The sequence below is a fragment of the Dendropsophus ebraccatus genome, chromosome 9, assembly GCF_027789765.1.
Source record: "Dendropsophus ebraccatus isolate aDenEbr1 chromosome 9, aDenEbr1.pat, whole genome shotgun sequence".
Taxonomy (NCBI): Eukaryota; Metazoa; Chordata; class Amphibia; order Anura; family Hylidae; genus Dendropsophus; species Dendropsophus ebraccatus.
In genome coordinates, this window is record NC_091462.1 from 99,504,527 (window position 1) to 99,525,616 (window position 21,090).

At 44.8% G+C, this 21,090-nt stretch overlaps 1 protein-coding gene across 1 annotated transcript in view; it reads right to left on the minus strand.

The window, feature by feature from the left end:
* RAB26 (RAB26, member RAS oncogene family) overlaps nucleotides 1–21,090 on the minus strand; it is a 270,507-nt gene that overhangs the window by 21,134 nt on the left and 228,283 nt on the right. Inside the window, exon 5 of the mRNA XM_069984041.1 lies at nucleotides 20,235–20,287. Within this exon, the coding sequence (XP_069840142.1) occupies nucleotides 20,235–20,287 (53 nt within the window). The remainder of the gene's footprint in view (nucleotides 1–20,234; nucleotides 20,288–21,090) is intronic.

A 21,090-nucleotide genomic window follows, 5' to 3' on the forward strand; every position in this document is an offset into this window, starting at 1 on the left:
TACAGTAATGGAGAGGATGGGAAACACAAGGCCGGACAGAGACTGCAGTAAGGAATGAGCAGGACATATGTGCTCACAGTATAGTAGCACTCTTTCTGGGGAGAGAAGGGTTACAGCTACCTCCACGGTCCTGTCCCCTGATGTGAGCCCCAGCCTGAAGCGGATCTGCTATGATTTGAAAGGTAAGGGAAACTTCCTGGGTCAGAGTACAGTGCTGTAGACCCCACTATGCAGACCATGCCCCTTCTCCACTCGCGCTCCCACCCAGTACAGGGAGCTCTTAAACCAAAGCAATGCTCTTAAACCAAGTCACAATTTTGAAAAACTGTGAGCTCTTAAACCAAAACGCTCTTAAACCAAGTTACTCTTAAACCAAGGTACCTGTCAGAAACTGGACAGCAGGACAAGACAAGAGAGTGAGCCCTAAGCACAGCCCCACCCACTGTCCTCTACCTACTTGCCACAATCCGCCCTAAGATGGCGGCGAGCAACTGGGCGGCAGTCCCTGCACTGGCTAGGTGGGACACAAAGACAAGACAGACAGACAAAACACAATAAAGAATGGTCGATAGTCCGGGTCACAACAATCGGGCAGCACAGTACAAAAACACAATCCAAAAAGCAAGGTCAATAAACAGGCAAAATGGTCAGGGCAGGCAGCTAGCAGGGATGGTCAGAAATACAGGCAAAAGGGTCAGAATAACAGTAGCAGAACCAGGCAGAGACAAGCTCAATATCCGGCAGTGAGAGGCAGGCTGGCAGACACTATATAGGAGACCAGAGGTCCAGTGCAGGAGCTGATTGGACCAGACCCCTAATCTCCTCAGAACACCTGGCGCAAGAGCAACCTGACTGGCAGGGAGAACAGTCTATCAGACTAGCTAACCAGCATCAGAGTTAACTCCGGAGTGGCCAGGAGTATCTCAGGCAAAGCGGGTGTGGCTGAAGAAACACAGAAGGAAATAGAGCAGTGTTCAGACAAGGTTCAGGACACTGCACAAACATACAAAAACAATGAATATCAGCGCCATCTCAGGCGCGCAGCATGAGCCAAGGGGCGCACGGAGTTCGGCACAGGCACATTCATGACAGTACCACTGTATATATATTTTTGTTTGTTTGTTTTCTCCTTAGCCTGTTAACCCTTTGCTAGCTATTAGACTTTTTTGAAAGCATTCTAGCGTATCTCCTGCATCTGTGGTCTTGCAGTATCTGGTTACCTGCCTTGGGCTTTTTGTACCTTCTGACCTTGCTTCTTGTATTCTGTTTATGTATTGTGTTGCTTGTTTGGATTTGACCTTGGCTGTACAACTTCCCTTGGCGTTTGTTCATCTTGTCATTGTTTTGTGTAACACGTTGTCGCAGGTTAGAGACTGTCGCCCAGTTGCTCGGAGTCACCTAGGGCTGTACGAGGCAAGTAGGTAGGGACAGCTGGCAGGAAAAGGTTCAGGGTTCACCATCTGTGTCCACCCAATTCCTTCCCTGGCCCAACTCTATCTGTCATAATGGCCACAACATGTCTCCATACATGCATCTTTTGGGTTTCATCTGGATCTTCTCCAAGAATATTCCATTACTGGGTACGTACTCTCATAGGAAAATGAATTCTATGTTTTGCTGATTCTTCTGTTTTCACCTTGAATCCATTGGATTCTGACAGTTGCGGCCCTACCCCCTCCATAGAGATTAATATGTATGCCTGTTATGGGGGGGGGGGATGTGACATTGGATGGATGTCTTCAGAATATTTGTGTGTTACCTCACACCGCTGTGACATTTCTCTATCCATAACTCTTCCCCATTGATACCGGTTCCTTCACCACAGACAGAATGAGCGGACGTCACCGGCCTCATATGAATGATTAATTACCCCCGGCTGGTGCGCTCTATTGATCTTCACCAAATGTAAATGTCACTTTTTCTCCACAGATCATGACACAAAAAGGGATTAACCCCTGAGTACCTGCCATGAACTATTTGCATCCAGCACATCGTCTATGCTGGGTAGCATTCAATATTGTTCTGCATAAAGACTGATTCGACCCAATATATTATAGCGTACACTATTTTCTCATTTCATTCAACATCTATAGAATGAATTGGTTGAGGCCCATGAGTGCTGATAGAAGCTATCCCCACCACCAATGTATCTGCCAGCCCACGACCACAGAAATTGCCAGATGAATGGTTTTCCATTCCTGAAACAGGGATATCTGGGGGTCTGTTTTACTAATGGCTTACACCCAGTCATGCTTAAACAGCTGCAGTGTGTTACAGTGTATCAGTGCAGGTAACAGTCAGTGAACCTAGAGACCGCAGTAGTGCGGTGAGAGGATGCCGAGAAGGGCACGCTATATAGTCTTTCGATCTTCACACATCGGAAAAATCTGTCTGGACTTCTTACCAGGAAATCAAGACAGATTTCCTGACCCATAGAGTGCTTTTGGGAAAATAGGTCAGGATTTTTTAGATTTCCGTAATTCCGGCACGTATGTCCCATAGAACCCTATGGGAGTATACGGTATTCTGGACATCTCCAGATGCGCATCCAGAATCTGTAAGGAATATTGGATGCTTTGCTTGGCAGTCTTGGCCAGCACCAGCACCCAGGCAGGTTCCACTGGGAGCTGACGCTGGCCCTTTAACTGTATGTGCTCCTAATCCAGAGCCCATAAGGGTGCTAACCTGGAGCGCATACAGTTAATTGCGGCACCGTGTATGTGTGAGGCCATTGGTTTCTGGCCCTGTCAATCACTCTCGTGGCTGAAGCATAGAGGAAGAAGAATGCCTATATGGGGAGGAGGGGATATAATTACCACCAGGAGCAGATGAGATACCATGAGCGGGGCTCTTTAAAAGGGTGGTAAACGAACTACAAGTTCCAGCAGCACCAGAAAAGAGAAGAAATACATGGGTGCTAGTCTCACCGAACCGGACCCAGGTACGTATATTAATCCAGAAGAAGCAATGTGGAGACAGCACGTCCAAAAAAACTTTGCTTTTATTCACACCAGTGCAACGTTTTGGCTCTTATTGTAGCCTTTCTCAAGCAGTGATACAATACACTTCCAAGTCTCAGTATATATGTGCAAGTGTTCAATATACAGGTCATTACATAATAATTATTTCAATAAACAAATTAGGGCAAAAAAATGTGAAAAACCATATGCAAAACTCAAAATCAAATAAGTGGATTTAACAGTACAGTGCAATGGACAAACTGCAAATAGCAGATGTCAGTATATGTAAAAAAAAAACATAGGGCAAATATCGCATATGTGATAATGTGATAATAGGCACACAGGTGTAGATAAATAATAAATGGAACCTAGATGGATATACATACATAACGTCCTGCAAGGGAATCCACATGGTAGATGGTCAGCTGGAGAGGACGCCGGCTCTCCAGACTGACGTCACCCGCGCCGCGCCGAGGAGGTCGTCATGGGTGGTCACATGATCCCCTCTGCATCACGTGACTCCGGCTTTCCCCTGCGCATGCGCGTCGTATATATGTTCATTTATCTATACAACATACTCAGTTTTGGTATGTGGGCAACTTTGCCCTCTTCCAAGATGGAGGTACCAATACTAGGACGGTGGAGAGGCGCCGGCCCCTTTCCTGGCCCACGACGCGCATGCGCAGGGGAAAGCCGGAGTTGCGTGATGCAGAGGGGATCATGTGACCACCCATGACGACCTCCTCCGCGCGGCGCGGGTGACGTCAGTCTTGGGAGCCGGCGTCCTATCCAGCTGACCATCTGCCATGTGGATTCCCTTGCAGGACGTTATGTATGTATATCCATCTAGGTTCCTTTTATTATTTATCTACACCTGTGTGCCTATTATCACATTATCACATATGCGATATTTGCCCTATGGTTTTTTTACATATACTGACATCTGCTATTTGCAGTTTGTCCATTGCACTGTACTGTTAAATCCACTTATTATTTTGAGTTTTGCATATGGTTTTTCACATTTTTTTGCCCTAATTTGTTTATTGAAATAATTATTATGTAATGACCTGTATATTGAACACTTGCACATATATACTGAGACTTGGAAGTGTATTGTATCACTGCTTGAGAAAGGCTACAATAAGAGCCGAAACGTTGCACTGGTGTGAATAAAAGCGAAGTTTTTTTGGACGTGCTGTCTCCACATTGCTTCTTCCGGATTAAAAGGGTGGTAAGGCGCTTCATCCTCCTTTCTTCAGACGTGTATAATCTACGCTGGTCTGTATTGGTGAAAGGTCTCTCTCTTGTTAATAACTATTGTAAAACACCAATAATCAATAGCGTTATGGAATCCCATGGAAATGGAAAACATCACGTGACAATGCAAACAAAGGACCTTTCCTGAATTCTTGAGTGATTTCCTCTGAGAGGCTGATGGAAATGGCTTGTTCTATGCAGCAGCAACACATAACATGAATCACCTCATGCCCAGGCTTGCCCTGCATTGTTATTTCTCTCTATACCTTCCTGCCTGGGCAGCCAGCTCACTCCATATACCCCCCTCCTCCACACAGCTTCTCGCAGAATATAATGGCCACAATAAGATTTCTATCCTGTGGTTTATTCTTCAAGACCCAAACCTGAGACTAGAAAACCCGACTGAATCCTTTACTAGACGTTGCCCCCAAAGGCCAAATGTAATGGTGTATGCGGACTAGCACACAGCTTAGTGCTGCCATAGATGGGTGGCAATATATAATACCAGAATGGATTGGCATACAAATATATCTATCTATCTATCTCCTATCTATCTATCTAGCAAAAGAGAAGAAGCAGCACTGCTTTAATGTGGTAATGGTGGTGCCAGCGGATCTTGATCCAGACCAAAGATCATAGTGAGTATATATGCAGAGAATCCACAGCACTCCAGTGTAGTGAAAAAGCTCAATAAGCTGTGTTTATTCAGTCAATTCATAGTGCAACACTCCAAACGCAACGTTTCAGTGACTCTCTGTCACCATTTTCAAGCGTGACAGAGAAAATGGTGACAGAGAGTCACTGAAACGTTGCGTTTGGAGTGTTGCACTATGAATTGACTGAATAAACACAGCTTATTGAGCTTTTTCACTACACTGGAGTGCTGTGGATTCTCTGCATATCTATCTATCTATCTATCTATCTATCTATCTATCTATCTATCTATCTATCTATTTATTATTTATCTATAAATCATCTATCATCATATCTTATACCACCTGCCTAATATTATGTAGCCCCTCGTGCTCTGGCTCCATGGATGGCCTTGTTCCTCCAGGACATCCCATTGATTGATCAGATGGAGATCTAGAGAATCTGGAAGCCGAGTCACCACCTTCATCTCTTACAATGTCTGCAGTGTGGCTGGGAAATTATCCACTGCCATTAGGGATCCCACTGCCATAATGGGGGAGTTTGTACAATGGTTAGGTGGGTGGTACGTGTCACAGTAACATCCACATGATGCCAGGACACAAGGTCTCTAGCAAAACATTGCCTGTTACACTGCCCCCGCCATCTTGTCTTCTTCCCATAGTGCATCCTGGTGCCATCTCTTCCCCAGGGTGATGGACATGCATCCTACAAAATGTAAGGCCTGACCCATCAGACCAGGTGTCATCTTCTATGGCTTCATCCTCCAGTTCTGATGCTTTTGCCCCACTGTAGACATTTCTGGTTATGAACTGGCGTCGGCATGGGCCTTCTGACTGTTCAATGGCTACACCGCCCGATTCACAGCAAGTGTCATGTCCTGTGTGATCTGACTCCGTTCTATCATAGAGAACAGGAACTTTTATACAATTTACTCTACAGAAGCTCAGACCAGACAGGCTAGTCTTTGCCCCTACATGTATCGTACAGCCTTGTGCCCCCATGTCCCTGGTTACCGATTGTCCTCCCTTGGACACTTTTAGGCGGTACTAACCACTATATACCGGCAACACCCCCACAAGACCGACCGTCTCAGATCACTAAGATTCCTTATAAAGTAATCATCATTGGCCACGTCTAGCATGAATAAAGTAAATCTTCACCTTTATCCTCAAGTTTTTAGGTCCGGAATTCTACAGTGATACTTTTTTAATGGGGTCATCGCACTTCTCTGACACAAAGCTCCAAATCCTCTGCACAGCTATGGATTTAAAAGATGAAATTCTGCCTGCAGGCGCCACTAGAATAGCTTAGGAGCTCACTGCATATTGTTTTATTACCGAGTTCAAGGTTTATCCCTTGTCTATGCTGGGGATTTGGAGCTCTGTATCAGAACAAAAAAAAAAAAACGGAGCCCAGACATCCATACAGTAATATTACAATATGATTAAGCACAGAATTGTGGATCTAACAATGATGTCTGACAATCACTCCACCAGGAGTTTAACAGCACTTCACAGCAAGCTTTAACGACAGAAACAACAGTGAACAGGACTTGTTCCATTGATATGAATGGGAAATATTACTGATCATACTCTGTGACCTTTCAAGAGGTCATTCTACAGGGAGGGGGTGGCTGAGCAGTGAGCTCTTTGCTGGTGTAACCTTTTGCTGTAATTCTGTACAGATCACTTTCCAGCAGCCTCCTTCTTATCATCACAGACAGAGCAGGAAGTCTCATTTTAGTTTTAGGCCTAGTGGTGACAATGAAGACTGCTAAATTTTAGGATTATTTTATAATATAGATAGAAAAAATTGAAATTAGAAAACAAATCACCAAAAATTCTTTAAAATTATGGGGGAGATTTATCATACTTGGTGTAAAGTGAAACAGGCTCAGTTACCCCTAGCAACCAATCAGATTCCAACTTTCATTCTTCACAAACTCTTTGGAAAATGAAAGGTAGAATCTGATTGGTTGCTAGGGGCAACTGAGACAGTTTCACTTTACACCATGTTTGATAAATCTCCCCCAATGTTTCAAAGAAAAATGAAGAAACAGGGGAGAGCGGACGTACAGATAATTTTCCTACAACCAATTCCCTTTAAGGAACCTATGTCCGTGCAGCCATGTCTCTGGGAAAAAAAACCCAGTTTTATTTAAATTATAATATAACAAATTGTGAAACCCCGCGGGCAGACACCTGTTTCATTACCTGGATGCCTTAGCTGGAGACTCCATGCTCTATAATACACAGAGACAGCTGCGGAGGAAGGGCTCGGCGGCAGGTAAATGCTGGTTATATTTAGATATACGCCTTAAGGGGGAGATGTTATCAAGGCTGAAGAGGAAACCAGCAACAGTCTCAGCCTAAGGGGCATCTCGGGAGGGATGATCAGCTAGCAGTGCCGCTCTATATCCCCACACCAACCATGCTCGCCAATTATGACTGCAATATAATAGCTGTGCTGTGTTATACAAGCCCTCCGCTCCTGTGTATTACATCAGCTCCACAGCCTTCAGCATCACCTAGTCAGTGGGTGATCTTAAAGGGAACCTGGCATTTAAAGGCTATGTCCCCATGACGTACTAAAAATCACAAAACACAGTTGTAAAACAATGGCTGGAATTATTGATCATGAACATAGCCTAAACCTGTAGTCTGACATCCTAGCGCCGTGTTATAGAGCAAGTTTTACTGATATATAGTTCTGTGGGAGAAGATTCGGTAGAACTTGTCATTTTTAAAATTTTTAATTTCTGTTCCTTCTAGGCTTGGGCAATGTTCCCTCTAAGGGCCCTATTCCATGGGTGGATTATCGTTCGAATTATCGTTTCATTGTTCGGATCTAAATGATAATCGTTCGGTTGAGTAGCAGTTTACGATTAAACGACGAACGAGAAATCGTTGATCGCTTAATAAGACCTGGACCTATTTTTATCGTTGCTCGTTCGCAAATCGTTCGCATTGAATAAGACGTTGTTCGGTCGTTCGCAGTAGCAACAAACGCAATAGCGACGACAAGACGACCACAAGAATGATCATAAGTAACGATTATCGTGCCATGTAAATGGGTGAACGATTTCAGGCTGTTCGCAATAGCTGTCGTTTGAAATCGTTTATCGTTAACGATTATGTGAACGATAATCGCCCCGTGGAATAGGGCCCTAACTGAGCAGAGTGGCTAGAGAGCTGGGCAATGTTAAAGCAAAGTTGGGCAAACCAAAGACTTTACATAGGAACGTCGGTACCTTAGTCTAAAAGTTAATATGGCATAGCAAATTAAAGATAGTGGATATGGTGATAGGTGGGCATCCCCTGTAGGTAACCACCCAATAGTAAGCCTCCAAGTATGAAGTATTCCTCACGCAGGTAATCACGAGTGGTTAGAAACCCCCTCCCCAGTAGTCCCCCCCTGGCAGATAGACCCCACCCCCAGTATGGAATATCCCCCAATGTAGTAGGTAATCCCCCTGTTACTTACACCCCCTCCCAGCAGATAGCATCCCCATGTTAGGCATTTCCCTTGTTAGGGTATGTGTACACTACGAAATTGGGGCGGTCTCCACTTGAAGTTCCGTCTGTCTCATTGACTCAATGATATTCTGAAACTCAATCCACCATCTGCCCTCTGGCTATTACAGGGGACTTGTACTGCTCAGTTCCTGTCACGGACAGAGGTGGCAGCAGAGAGCACCGTGTCAGACTGGAAAGTATGCACAACTTCCTGCAGGACATACAGCAGCTGAAAAGTACTGAAAGTACTGAAAGACTTGAGATTTTGAAACAGAAGTAAATTACAAATCTATATAACTTTCTGACACCAGTTCTAACATCAGTTCCCCTTTAAGTAATGGGGTGCTGTTCAACTGGTTCTATAGGGATGGCTCAACAGGTATGACCATACCCAGTAATATGATATATATCTACTGATCTAGGATAATCCAGAATCTAGCCGGCTTGGTCCTGTTCTCTATATCATTACACTCTATGGGTAGACAGTATTTATTTCCTATGTCTTCGTAAATCATTGATTCATTAAGCAAATCTTTGCAGAAAGAGAGAGAATCTTGTTTGCCGATCGATCGCTCCCAAGAAGATTCAATCCCGACCAACGTAAACTGTAAAGATTAAACTACTTATTTCAAGAACAAATTATTTTAATAGCTGAACTCTCCACAGACGGCGCAGAAAGAAAGGCTGTGGTTATATAATATGTCAGAGCACCTGTGTGGCCAAAAATAAGCACAAATCCACCCCCTACCTCTCTATAAGCAAGATGCCCTCATAAGTGCCAGCTAGCGTCTGGAACTGTGAAGCAGATCAGGCTCCAGAACCAGGTTCATTGCAAACCTGGCCAATGGTGATCGGCCTCGTCCCTGCAGATCTGTCCCCCCACCCCAGGTGTCACCTGCAGATCTGCCAGGGGTATCAAAATTAACTACCCTCAAGAGTGTCCTTAGAGGTGGAAGAATCAACTACCCTCTTGACAAATACCCATAGATATGCCACAGGTGGTGGAATCAACTATCCACCTTGTGTATCACCTGCAGAGGTGACAGAATCCGCTACCCCTATGTGTTTAACCTGCAGAGGTGCCAGAATCAATTGCCCGCCTTGCAAGTATCTCAGAAGTCACAGATCTCATGCCCCTGCCCGCTCCCAGAGTTGTGTGTCCTCTATGCTCTTTCCGTAGAACATTGCTCCAAAAAAGCCAAGCTTTTGGAGATTCAGGGTGGATCAGTTACCTATATCTCATCTCATTTTCTAATTCTCTTTGAGCCTGCTTACTTCAATGGAACCCACATGGACCAGGTGCCCAACCACACTCCAAAGTGGGCTATCTTAAGGGGCCCTTAAGGGTCCTATTAGATGGGCTGATCAATAATGCCCGATCAATAATGTAAGAAAGTGCCAATCTACTAGATTGGCACTCGTTTGCTAAGCCCATTGCACGGCTCGATAATCGTTTAGCCAGAGCTGTGTGTATATATATATATATATATAGATAGATAGATAGATCTTGTTAGTGATGCCCGTGCTGCCCTTGCCCTAAACTGTATACATTACCTGTCCACGCTCCTGCTCTTCTGCCCTCTGCTTGCTTTCCGGCGCCGCCGCTGCAGCTTTACAGCGGGTCCCTGAACTGACAGGCGGCTCAGCCAACCACCTGCCGGGACAACCATGGCCAATGATTGGCCGAGCGACCTGTCAGTTCAGAAACCCAATCTGAAGCTACAGCGGCGGTGCCGGTAAGTGAGCAGAGGGCAGAAGAACTCCGGGAGGGTGGACAGGTAATGTATACATTTTTCTTTTCTTGATCGTCAGCCATCAGCTGCTCTTTGATATTACCGTGGGGACTCATGGTCAGCGGCTGACAATCTTAGGCCTGGACCAAAAGACACAATCAGCCGGGGACTGTTGTCTCTATTACATGGAGTGATAGTCTGCCAATCTGCCTGATTCAGCCGATTATCACTCTGTGTAATGGTGCTTTTACACAGGGAGATTTATCTGACAGATTTTTGAAGCCAAAGCCAGGAACAGACTATAAACAGGGAACAGCTCATAAAGGAAAGACTGAGATTTCTCCTCTTTTTAAATCCATTCCTGACTTTGGCTTCCAAAATCTGTCAGATACATCAGTGGTCAGATACATCAATGGTCAGTTTACATGGTGTAAACGCACCATTATGTTAAAGTGTCACTGTCGTGATTTTTTTTTTTGTTGCAGAAATCAATAGTCCAGGCGATTTTAAGAAACTTTGTAATTGGGTTTATTAGCTGAAAAATGCATTTTTATAATGAAAAAGCAGTTTGAAGCTCTCCCCCCTGTCTTCATTGTTCTCCTATGGAGAAAGCTAAAAAAAAGACCAAAACAGGACAACAAAGAGTTAATCTACAAATACCACACCCTCTATCTCCTCTGACAGTCACCACTGACCTCTCTGAGCTCTGATTACAGCTGTCACCCAGCTCCATGCCTGTAATCCTCTGTTATCTGCTTTCTGCTGTCGGGCTAACTCCCTCCTCCCCCCTCCCCTCTCCCTAGAACAGACTGGGTACATCTGATGCAACAAGTCACAATTTCATGATTTTTTGCATTGGATGGAAAAGAGGAGGGAGGGGGGGCCTGGGAAAAGGCTTTTTGAATGCAGATAATGGCATATTTGGCTAATAAACCCAATTACAAAGTTTCTTAAGATCGCCTGGACTATTGATTTCTGCAAAAAAAAAAAAAAATCTGACAGTGACTCTTTAAGTTTACACGTAGCGATAATTTTGAAGCAACAATTTGGTTCTTATAACGATCAGCGTTTAGACGAATAAATCGTTAGAAAAATCATTATTGCGATCGTTTTTAAGATCGCTTAAGCCCATCTCACACATAGGGTGAATCGGTGAAAGAATGTTTACACAAAGCGATCTGTGAATTTTTAGCGAATGACCAACGACGATCTGAGAACATGTTGAAAGATCACAATGAATGATTTCTTGCTCGTCGCTTGATTGTTCGCTGTGTTTACACAAGCCGATTATCGCTCAAATGCCATCGTTATTGCGATAATTCGAACAATAATCGTTCCATGTAAACGCACCATACACCCTGGTGCCCTTGGGACTTGTCCTGCACCTGGGTAGGAGACCTGGTCACTATAATGTGGCACTGGTACAGATCTCCACCACGAGCATGATAAAGGGTTAATCCTCCACGTCCACCATTACCAGCTTTACCCAATTACACATTCTTTTCCGTTAACGATTACTTTCCTCTTGCCGAAGAAGAACAAAAAAAAAGAAGAAAGGGATTGTGGGGGGAAAAAACAACAAAAAAAGGTATCATTATCCCCCCCAATGATATGTAGACCATAAAAGCTGGGGATGAACAATGGCGACTGGTGAAATGTCGCACTGAATGCAATCAGGAGCGTTTCTATTCTGATAATACAGCCATGAGCCGCCGGAGTGATGGGAGCCCTGGCATCCGAGGCCGGAACATGTGGCTCCCACCTCCTCATCAGCCATTGTCTTCTACCATCACACAATCCTCCACCGATTCCGCTGCCTGCGTCCGACTGTTTGCAGGAGAACAATATAGGCAATAATGAAATAAATACACAATTGCTATTCCCGTATCGGAGACGACACCTGCAGCTTTACCTAGTTGGCGCCAATGTTATTTACGCGCAGTATGGGATGTGACAGCCATTTACCCAGCCGTTCTGCACAGTTGGATAAGCACATTATCAATCATTGTGAATGGCTGTCTCCTAGATTGTGGATAGATCAGTATCGATCCTCCGGGGATGCCATGGCCCCCTCCCCCTCCTCACCATTGTCACAGCCCATCGTACTTGTGATTGCACATTGCAATTAATCTCTCTCCAGTTGACTGGAGGTTTTATATTTAGTGTCCCCACGAAACATGAGAAAAGATCATTTCTTGTTGGAAACATTTAAAGGGGTAGTTCACTCTCCCAAAAAATTCATTCAAATCTACCAGTACTTATCAGCTGCTGTATGTCCTTCATTCTCTCCAGCCTGACACAGTTCTCTCTGCTGCCACCTTTGTCCATGTCAGGAACTGTCCAAAGCAGTAGCAAATATACATAGAAAAACCTCTCTTGTTCTTCAGACTGGAAAGAATCCTACTTCTAGCAGGACATACAGCAGCTGACAAGTCCTTGTTCTTGTCTTTCCTCCTCTCACGTTCTCTCTTTTCCCCTCACTGTTCCTCCTGCTCTCACATCTTCTCTCTGTTCCTCCTGCTCTCTCATTCTCTCTTTGTCCCTCCTGCTCTCTCATCCACTCTGTTCCTCTTGCTATCTCATCCTCTCTCTGTTCCTCCTGCTCTCTCATCCTCTCTTGGTCCCTCCTGTTCTCACATCTTCTCTCTGTTCCTCCTGCTATCTCATCCTCTCTCTGTCCCTCCTGCTATCTCATCCTCTCTCTGTCCCTCCTGCTCTGTCGTCCTCTCCCTGTCCCTCTTGCTCTCATCTTCTCTCTGTTCTCCTCCTGCTCTCTCATCCTTCCTCTGTCCCTCCTGCTCTCTCTGTCCCTTCTGCTCTTTCATCCTCTCTCTGTTCCTCCTCCTCTCTGTTCTCCCCCTGCTCTCTCATCCTCTCTCTGTTCCTTCAGCTCTCTCATCTTTTGTCCCTCCTGCTCTCATCCTCTCTCTGTTCTCCTCCTGCTCTCTCTCCTTCTCCCTCTGTTCCTCCTGCTCTATCATCTTCTCTCTGTCCCTCCTGGTCTTGTGTCCTCTCTCTGTCTCTCATGCTCTCTCTGTTCTCCTGCTCTCTCATCCTCTCTGCTCTCCTCCTGCTCTCTCGTTTTTTTGTTCCTACTGCTCTCTCATTTTTCTCTGTTCTCCTGCTCTCTCATTTTCTCTCTGTTCTCCCCATGCTCTTTCATCCTCTCTCTGTTCCTCCTGCTCTCATCTTCTTTGTCCCTCCTGCTCTCATCCTCTCTCTGTTCCTCCTGCTCTCATCTTCTTTGTACCTCCTGCTCTCATCCTCTCTCTGTTCCTCCTGCTCTCATCCTCTCTCTGTTCCTCCTGCTCTCCCATCCTCTCTGTCTCTCCTGCTCCCTCATCCTCTCTCTATTCCTCCTGCTCTCTCATCCTCTCTCTGTCCCTTCTGTTTTCTCATCCTCTCTCTATTCTTCCTAATCTCTCACCTAATCTGTCCTTCCGGCTCTCTTATCCTTTCTGTTCCTCTTGCTCTCTCATCCTCTCAGTCCCTCCTGCTCTCTCCTCCTTTTTCACTCCCCCCTGCTCTCTAATCCTGTCTCTTCCTCTCTCTGTCCCTCCTGCTCTCTCATCCTTTCTCTCTCATCCTCCCTCAGTCCCTCCTGCTCTCTCATCCTCTCTGTCTTCCGCTCTCAGTCCCTGCTCTCTCATTCTCTCTCTGTTCCTCTGCTCTCTTCCTCTCTCTGTTCATCTTGCTCCTTTTTGTGTTTCTTTCTTTCATATCCTGTCTTATCCCCCCTCTATTGCTCTGTTTCTCTTTGCTCCTCTTTCTCTTGCTCCCTCATCCTCTCTCTCTGTGTTCCTCTCACTCTTTCTCTCTTGCTGTTCTCTCTCTATCCCTCGCTCTTCCCTCTCACCTTTTGTTCCTGTCTTTCTCTGTACTTGTCTGGCCACCCTCCATAGGAAGAAGATGGGGTGTGACAACACAAGGAACTTGTACGTGAGATGACTGAGTGGATGAGGGCAGGGAATATGCTAACTATACAGGCCTATAGGCCGAGGAGGAGGCCAGGATTCCAGGACCTTCTGGCTATGATGGAAAATACTATGTGGATCCTGGACCATTATGCAATTTTGTCAAATATGATAAAGTAGACAAGATGATGACTGTCAGGACACCTTTCACCTTCTCCAGCTGAGCCATGTCAGACAGACTGGTTGCTAGAGAAACACTGCGCAACAACTACACTCCTCAGATGTGGTTGTCAGGCAGCCATTCCTTAGCAACCGCCACCGATCGGATGGGACAAGGAAGCCTGCCCATACTTTAGGCCCATTTTCCTTTTTTAAAAACTATGAAAAGTTTTTCACTTTTAAACATGGATGTTAAATGCTTTATCAGTCATGTCCTATTGCTACATACCGCCTCATAGCCATGACATAACCACCCGCTAAAAGAAAAAATACGCAAAAAGTAGGGTTGAGGCCTCGCAGATGATTAGTCATAAAGCTCCAGCGTTATCTAGGTCACTGTGGATGTGCCAGACAAAACAATCCGCCTTCCCATCAGAAAAGACCCATTACCTCGCGTCCTACATCTCTTCATGTTGACATCCATACCGGCCGAAGTGATATTTTATTCATTATAATCAGCATTTCTCTCCCTGCTCAATTTATGATTCAGCTCTTTGTTGTTTGATGCAAACCTTCCATGTCCTGGTCATAAGAGATGAGATATAGACTATATAGATATATTCCTTATAGACTAAATCACCCTGATCATCTAATGTGTATGGGGGAATAGAAACCCAACATGCCCGACCCTTTTCTCTTCTGATGGCAGACATCAGGGGAGAGAATGGTGGAGCATGCTGGATTTCAACATAGATGATACATTTTTGTTGTTGGGTAGAGTCGTTGTTTCCTCCTCTCCCCTTCAGAATACATCATGTATGTGTATAGTAGGATTAAGAGAGATACCTGTGGGCCGAAAACTTGAATAATTCTAATTCAGTCTGGGAAGCTGAGATATGAGAAGCTGTTTGGTAGGATCCTTAGGGCTTATTCTCACACTCCATAGTCTATGGAGGTTACAGAGCGTGAAGCTGCACAGTGGACTCGCACTTCTCCTTCCGCCATGTATCTATATGATGCCGGGAGAGCTGAAGGTGTTCACATTTTTACTGATACAGCTGCACGGATCAGAGCATGAGAATAGGCCCTTAGGCCGCATTTCACATACACTGTATGTCGATAAATGTTTCCTATATACTTTCTGGCTCCAAAATACCTCCATGTAGGAAGAAGCTTCATGTTATACAGCCTTTCAGCTGTCCCTATGTCGCTGTTACTGCTGATTTTCTTTCATTGCCATAAAAATAGCAGCACTTCAGGGTCACTACATTTCCAATTTGACTCTTTGTAGTCATCAATGGGACAACCGCACCTGACAGAATCCTTATATCTCAACTTGCTGAACTTCTTTGATGATTACATTAAGGGTAGCTTCACACGTACCGCATTGCGCTGTGAATCCTTGTACTGTGAAGTTCAGTGGGGTTACATACCCGCAGCAGAATTTTCATCCCGCTGCAGGTTTGTAACCCCTTTAACCCCCTGCCGCCTGCAGCCCCCGGCCCGGAGCATACATTACCTGCTCGGCACTGATTGGCTAATGGGGAGCGAGGGGAACCAGGAGCCACACACTGCCGCGGCATCGAGCAGGTAATGTATGCTCTGGGCTGGGAGCTGCGAGATGCGAGGGTTAAAGGGGCCGGTTCACATACTGGCAGCGGAATGAAAATTCCGCTGTGGGTATGTGACCCATTCACTTCACACTACCAGGATCTACAGCGGCTTTCGCTGCAAACTCGCAGCGTAAAATCCGCTGCGTATCCGGTACGTGTGAAGCTACCCTAAAGGAAAATTTACATAAGGTATTGGCTTCACAACACTGGTATACACTGGCATATTTTTAAAGATGGTATGTCAATGTATGCCGTATACACATAGTTGTCTGAGTTAAATATCCAACAGGAAACTTAAAAGGGTATTCCACTCAAACATAACTTTGGATATGTTGCTGCCCATGGTGAGACTAACAATTCCTTCCATACTTGTTATTATATATTCAGTCTCCTTCCCCCAGTTCTGAGCGCTGCTTTCTGCTTTCTCCCTTCTGAGACGGCTGATGTAAACAAGTCCCTGGCAGGCTTTATCTGCAGCATTGTTACTTATTTGTAATGCTAGGTTAATCTCCCAGCATTACAAAGAAGCTACAAAGTTGCAGATAAAGCCAGTCAGTGATATGTTTACATCAGTCGTCTCAAGGGAGGGGGAGAAAAGCTTACACACAAATATTTGTGTTTTCAGCATAAAGCAGCAGCTGAGGACTAGGGGAAGGAGACTGAATAAATAATAACAAGTATGGAAGGAATTGTTAGTCTCACCATGGGCAGAAACATATCAAAAGTTTTGTTTCAGTGGAATACCCCTTAAACATAAAAAAGGGTACTCCATTCATGATCTTCAGAGAGCAATTCTAAAGGTCCCTTATACATCTTAGACTTAAGATGGCCGAACCTACCACTTGTGGCGAATTTGGTCAGCAGTTTCTTCCGAACAACCGCCGACAGATGATGTCAGTGGTGATAGGGGTTGTCTTGATGACAAAATCATGGCCAACCCCTTTGTTCAGAGAGAGATAAGTCTGTGACGAACATTCCTGTGAATCGGCAAGAGCGGAGGCGGGTGGGAGATTTAACCGATTGCCAAACAGTTGTTAGTCCGTCAGTTACTTAAAGCGTATAGGGGCCTTAGGACATCTTACTGATTTCTATGTTAGCTGTGCAATGCTTCATTTCCCCTGTGGGGGCGCTGCAGGAAAATTGAGCATTTGCAGCTGAGTTTCTCAACAGATTACAGCTAATCACTGGGGTCTCTGTAAAAAGACAACATGTAACACCACTTGGAAAAAAAAATCCCAATGTGGATATACCCTCTAAGAGCCAAGTGCTTATGTGTACAGATTAAATACTAGAAGATGAAGGGCTATGGTGAAGCATCTCGGCCCCCTCTGCAGTTGCTCCAATGACACGCTTATTGTGTGTAGCTGCTGTTTGTTCCAATTCCTGGCGTGCATTAAAAGGCGCCCTGGATGCTGTTAGCAGCTGCACGATGTACACACAGTCTGCTGCACCGCGCTCCGGGACACTGGGATATGAATATTTGAAAGCCTCCCGGATTCATTATAAAAGAACGGACCACTGCAGATCCTGGATGGAGAATATAGTCAGATACTACATATAGGCAGAGTGTGGGTATGCAGAAAGCTGGGTGATCAGCATAGTAGCAGGGATGTCTTACTTCTGATGCTCTTGCCCTGAGATGACCCCACTGTCTACTGTTCTCCTGAAGTCAGCTGTCCCTATGACAACCCTTCTGTATTGCATACTAGAATTTAGCCTTATTACACCCATTTTTACCATAGTCCAATACATATGGGGCCTCCCGACTGTCCCCCAAAGCCTGCTGCCTGGAAAGTCAGCCACATTTAAAGAGGTAGTTCCCAAAAAAATAAGTAACTGGTGCCAGGAAATGCCAGAAATTAGTAATTTACTTCTATGAAAAAATCTCCAGTCTCCCAGTACTTATCAGCTGCTGTATGTCCTGCAGGAAGTGGTGTATTCTTTCCAGTCTGACACAATGCTCTCTGCTGCCACCTCTGTCTGTGTCAGGAACTGTCCAGAACAGTAGCAAATCCCCATAGAAAACCTCTCCTGCTCTGGACAGTTCCTGACACGGACAGAGGTGGCACTGTGTTAGACTGGAAAGAATACACTACTTCCTGCAGGATATTCAGCAGCTGATAAGTATTGGAAAGCTTGATATTTATTAATAGAAGTAAATTACAAATCTCTAGCACTTTCTGGCATCAGTTGATTTAAAAGATTTTTTTTGTGAACTACCCCTCTAAGGGTGGCTGACCCTTTGTTCTGATAAGCACTGTCAGGTGTCAAGGATAAGCACTGTCAGGTGATTATCACCATCTGTGAAATGCATGCTTATGGTTGGGGAAGGTATAGTAGCCATTGGGCGAACAGGTTTACACGCTGACCCTATGTGACTGTCCAATAGATGTCCTTTGTGGGTCCTGATCACCGGGTACAGAAAAGCATTGCCCCCACTTACACTATCTCCCAGTTACAGCGGACGTGGGTGACAACTGGCCGACTCCTGTAAGTCTCCTCTAACCCACAACATTGCAGTCATTTGGTGCGAGCGATAATCCAGAGCACAACCTGGTTAATAGGTCGACAGGAGATTTAGTCAAGACCCAATCATCCGGGGGAAAAGTTTAAGCCTAAAACTTGCGCTCCGCAATTTCATTTCCCAGCAGTCGGATGCTGAGCCCCCCCGTTCTGTAATCTGCGCAGGAGAATTACACAGGATACGAGAACATAAAAACTTCAGGACACAGAAATAGAAGCGTCTCCAATTAGCGGCTCAGAAATCGGGTTTTAGAGGATCTTCGCTCCCGCGACAAGCACCAGGCCGGCCTCTGTAAAGCTCTTATTTTTATCTCATTACATTTTTTTTTTGGGCGACAGTTGTGCGTCGTCTTCCTGAAACTCCCCGAGGCAAAGCAGCTCCTGTCAGCTCCAGACCCGAGCAATTATGGTCTAAATAAAGACCACTATCACTGCAGGCATATCGCTGCCTGCGCGGCTGCTATACAGAGCCTGCGCCATGTGGAAACCTTCAGTTACCGCCATTCATAAAAGCTACTTAAAGGGTTTCTCCAGGAAATTGTAATCTATGTTAGAACCATTGAAGAATAAAATGTACTTGTGTTATTTTTAACTGTTGTACCTCAGCTTTTCTTGGGTTTCTACAAAACCTTTAACTAGGGATGAGCGAATTTACCGTACTAGCGAAGCGGCTCGGAGGTCGACCTGTCATACGGCTGTCTTTGAACTCCTTGCTGCTCCACGCTGTTCTGTGCCTGGAAAAGCTGGATTCAGTTCTGGGAAACTTCTCCCACTTTCCCAGGACTGGATCGAGCTTTTCCAGTCACCCGGAATGGAGAGGCACGGAGTGGCTGTTTTTAAAATACAAAACCTGTCAAAGAAATAACGGTTTGCTTAGTAAATCTGTCGGCTGCAGACGGTTTTAAAGGGCACAACCACGACACGCCCACTTGGTGGATAAAAAAGAAGGGTTTGTCAGGTTATTAAAATTGTGTTGCACACCTTTAGTGGATTTCTGGTAAGTATAGCTGTTATAGGTCTGGAGACTGGACCTGGATACAGTAAGTATAGCTGTTATATAGCTGCCTTTATGAGACTGGACCTGGATACAGTAAGTATAGCTGTTATATAGCAGCCTTCAGGAGACTGGACCTGGATACAGTAAGTATAGCTGTTATATAGCAGCCTTCAGGAGACTGGACCTGGATACAGTAAGTATAGCTGTTATATAGCTGCATTCAGGAGACTGGACCTGGATACAGTAAGTATACAGGTTATATAGCTGCATTCAGGAGACTGGACCTGTATACAGTAAGTATAGCTGTTATATAGCTGCATTCAGGAGACTGGACCTGGAAACAGTAAGTATAGCTGTTATATAGTAGCCTTCAGGAGACTAGACTTGGATTTTATGGTAAATATAGATGTAAGGGCGAGTTCACACAGAGTAAAGTTGGTGGAGAGTTCCGAAGTGCAATCCTGTCTGCTTCAGTGTGAAACGGTTTCTCTATGGGAGGGCTCACGTGCCTCAGCTCTCTATAGCTGTCCGCTAAAAGAAATGACTTGTCTGACGATTTTATTTTGTGTGAACTGGCCCTTATATAGCAGCCTTCAGGAGACTGGACCTGGGTTTCTGGTAAGTATAGATGTTGTAAAGCAGCCCTTAGGAGACTGGACCTGGATACAGGTAAGTATAGCTGTTATATAGCTGCCTTCAGGAGACTGGACCTGGATTTCTGGTAACTATAGCTGTCTTTTACAGCATGATAATTAAAAAAAAAAGAATGTATATTGTAAACTTGCTTTATATGACATTGATTGTTGATTTAGATTTTGAAAGTTATAACAATAGGTACACTTTAAGCACATAAAAAGCCTTAGTGAAACAAACTTCCGAGAAGCCTTCTTAAGATTTCATCCATCTTACCTGGATATTGTCGAACGACATCTTATTGGTAATATCATAAAGCAGGAGCAGAGCTGTGGAGACAAACAGGGAGATAGCGTTTCATAGAAGTGTTGAATCTGGGACGCTAATCTGATTTAGCCCTGTGCTGCTTTGTCTCTCGATGAATTAGCAATAGTTTCCAGTCCTGCCTGAAATACAAGACGCCTCTAAATATAGAACTTCAAAATCAAAAACTGCATTAAGGTTGCTCTGTACTGACCTCCCCTTTAAGCAGCTCCAATATTGACTCTGTAACTAGCACAGGCCCAAAAGTCTCCAACTCCATCCAGTAGCTGTAGAATTGCCAGTCATCTTATTTCCGATAGGTCAGTTATAGATGACCCCTCTCGAAAGTCCTGGCCCGACTATGGATCTAATGACCCAAACTGAAATCATCATTGATCTCTAGGATACTGTAACATTGGGTCACTAGAACCACGACTTGTAGCCATAATACAGCCATATCGCACTCATCTGCAACTGGCCATAGAGACCACATGGAATTTGCCTTGCAGTAATGTTCCCATGACTTGCATGTAACTAAATGTCAATGTATTCAGCAGCCCTATAGACATCCATCAGCAGCTGCATATTCAGGATGTCTCAATTTTGACAGCTTCGGCCAAGTATCCCTCTCTAAACAGAAAGTGTCCATCCCGGCATGACATGAAATTAAACAAGTAGCTGGAAATATTGATCAGAGAGCAAATGTCTTGTTTATACAGTAAAGTGCAGCGCTGTGAGAGGGGGGAGGGAGCTGATCGACTGGGACACATATCAAATTCCTTATCATTTCTTAATTTCAATAGGGGAAAAATAAGATTGAAGAAATTCA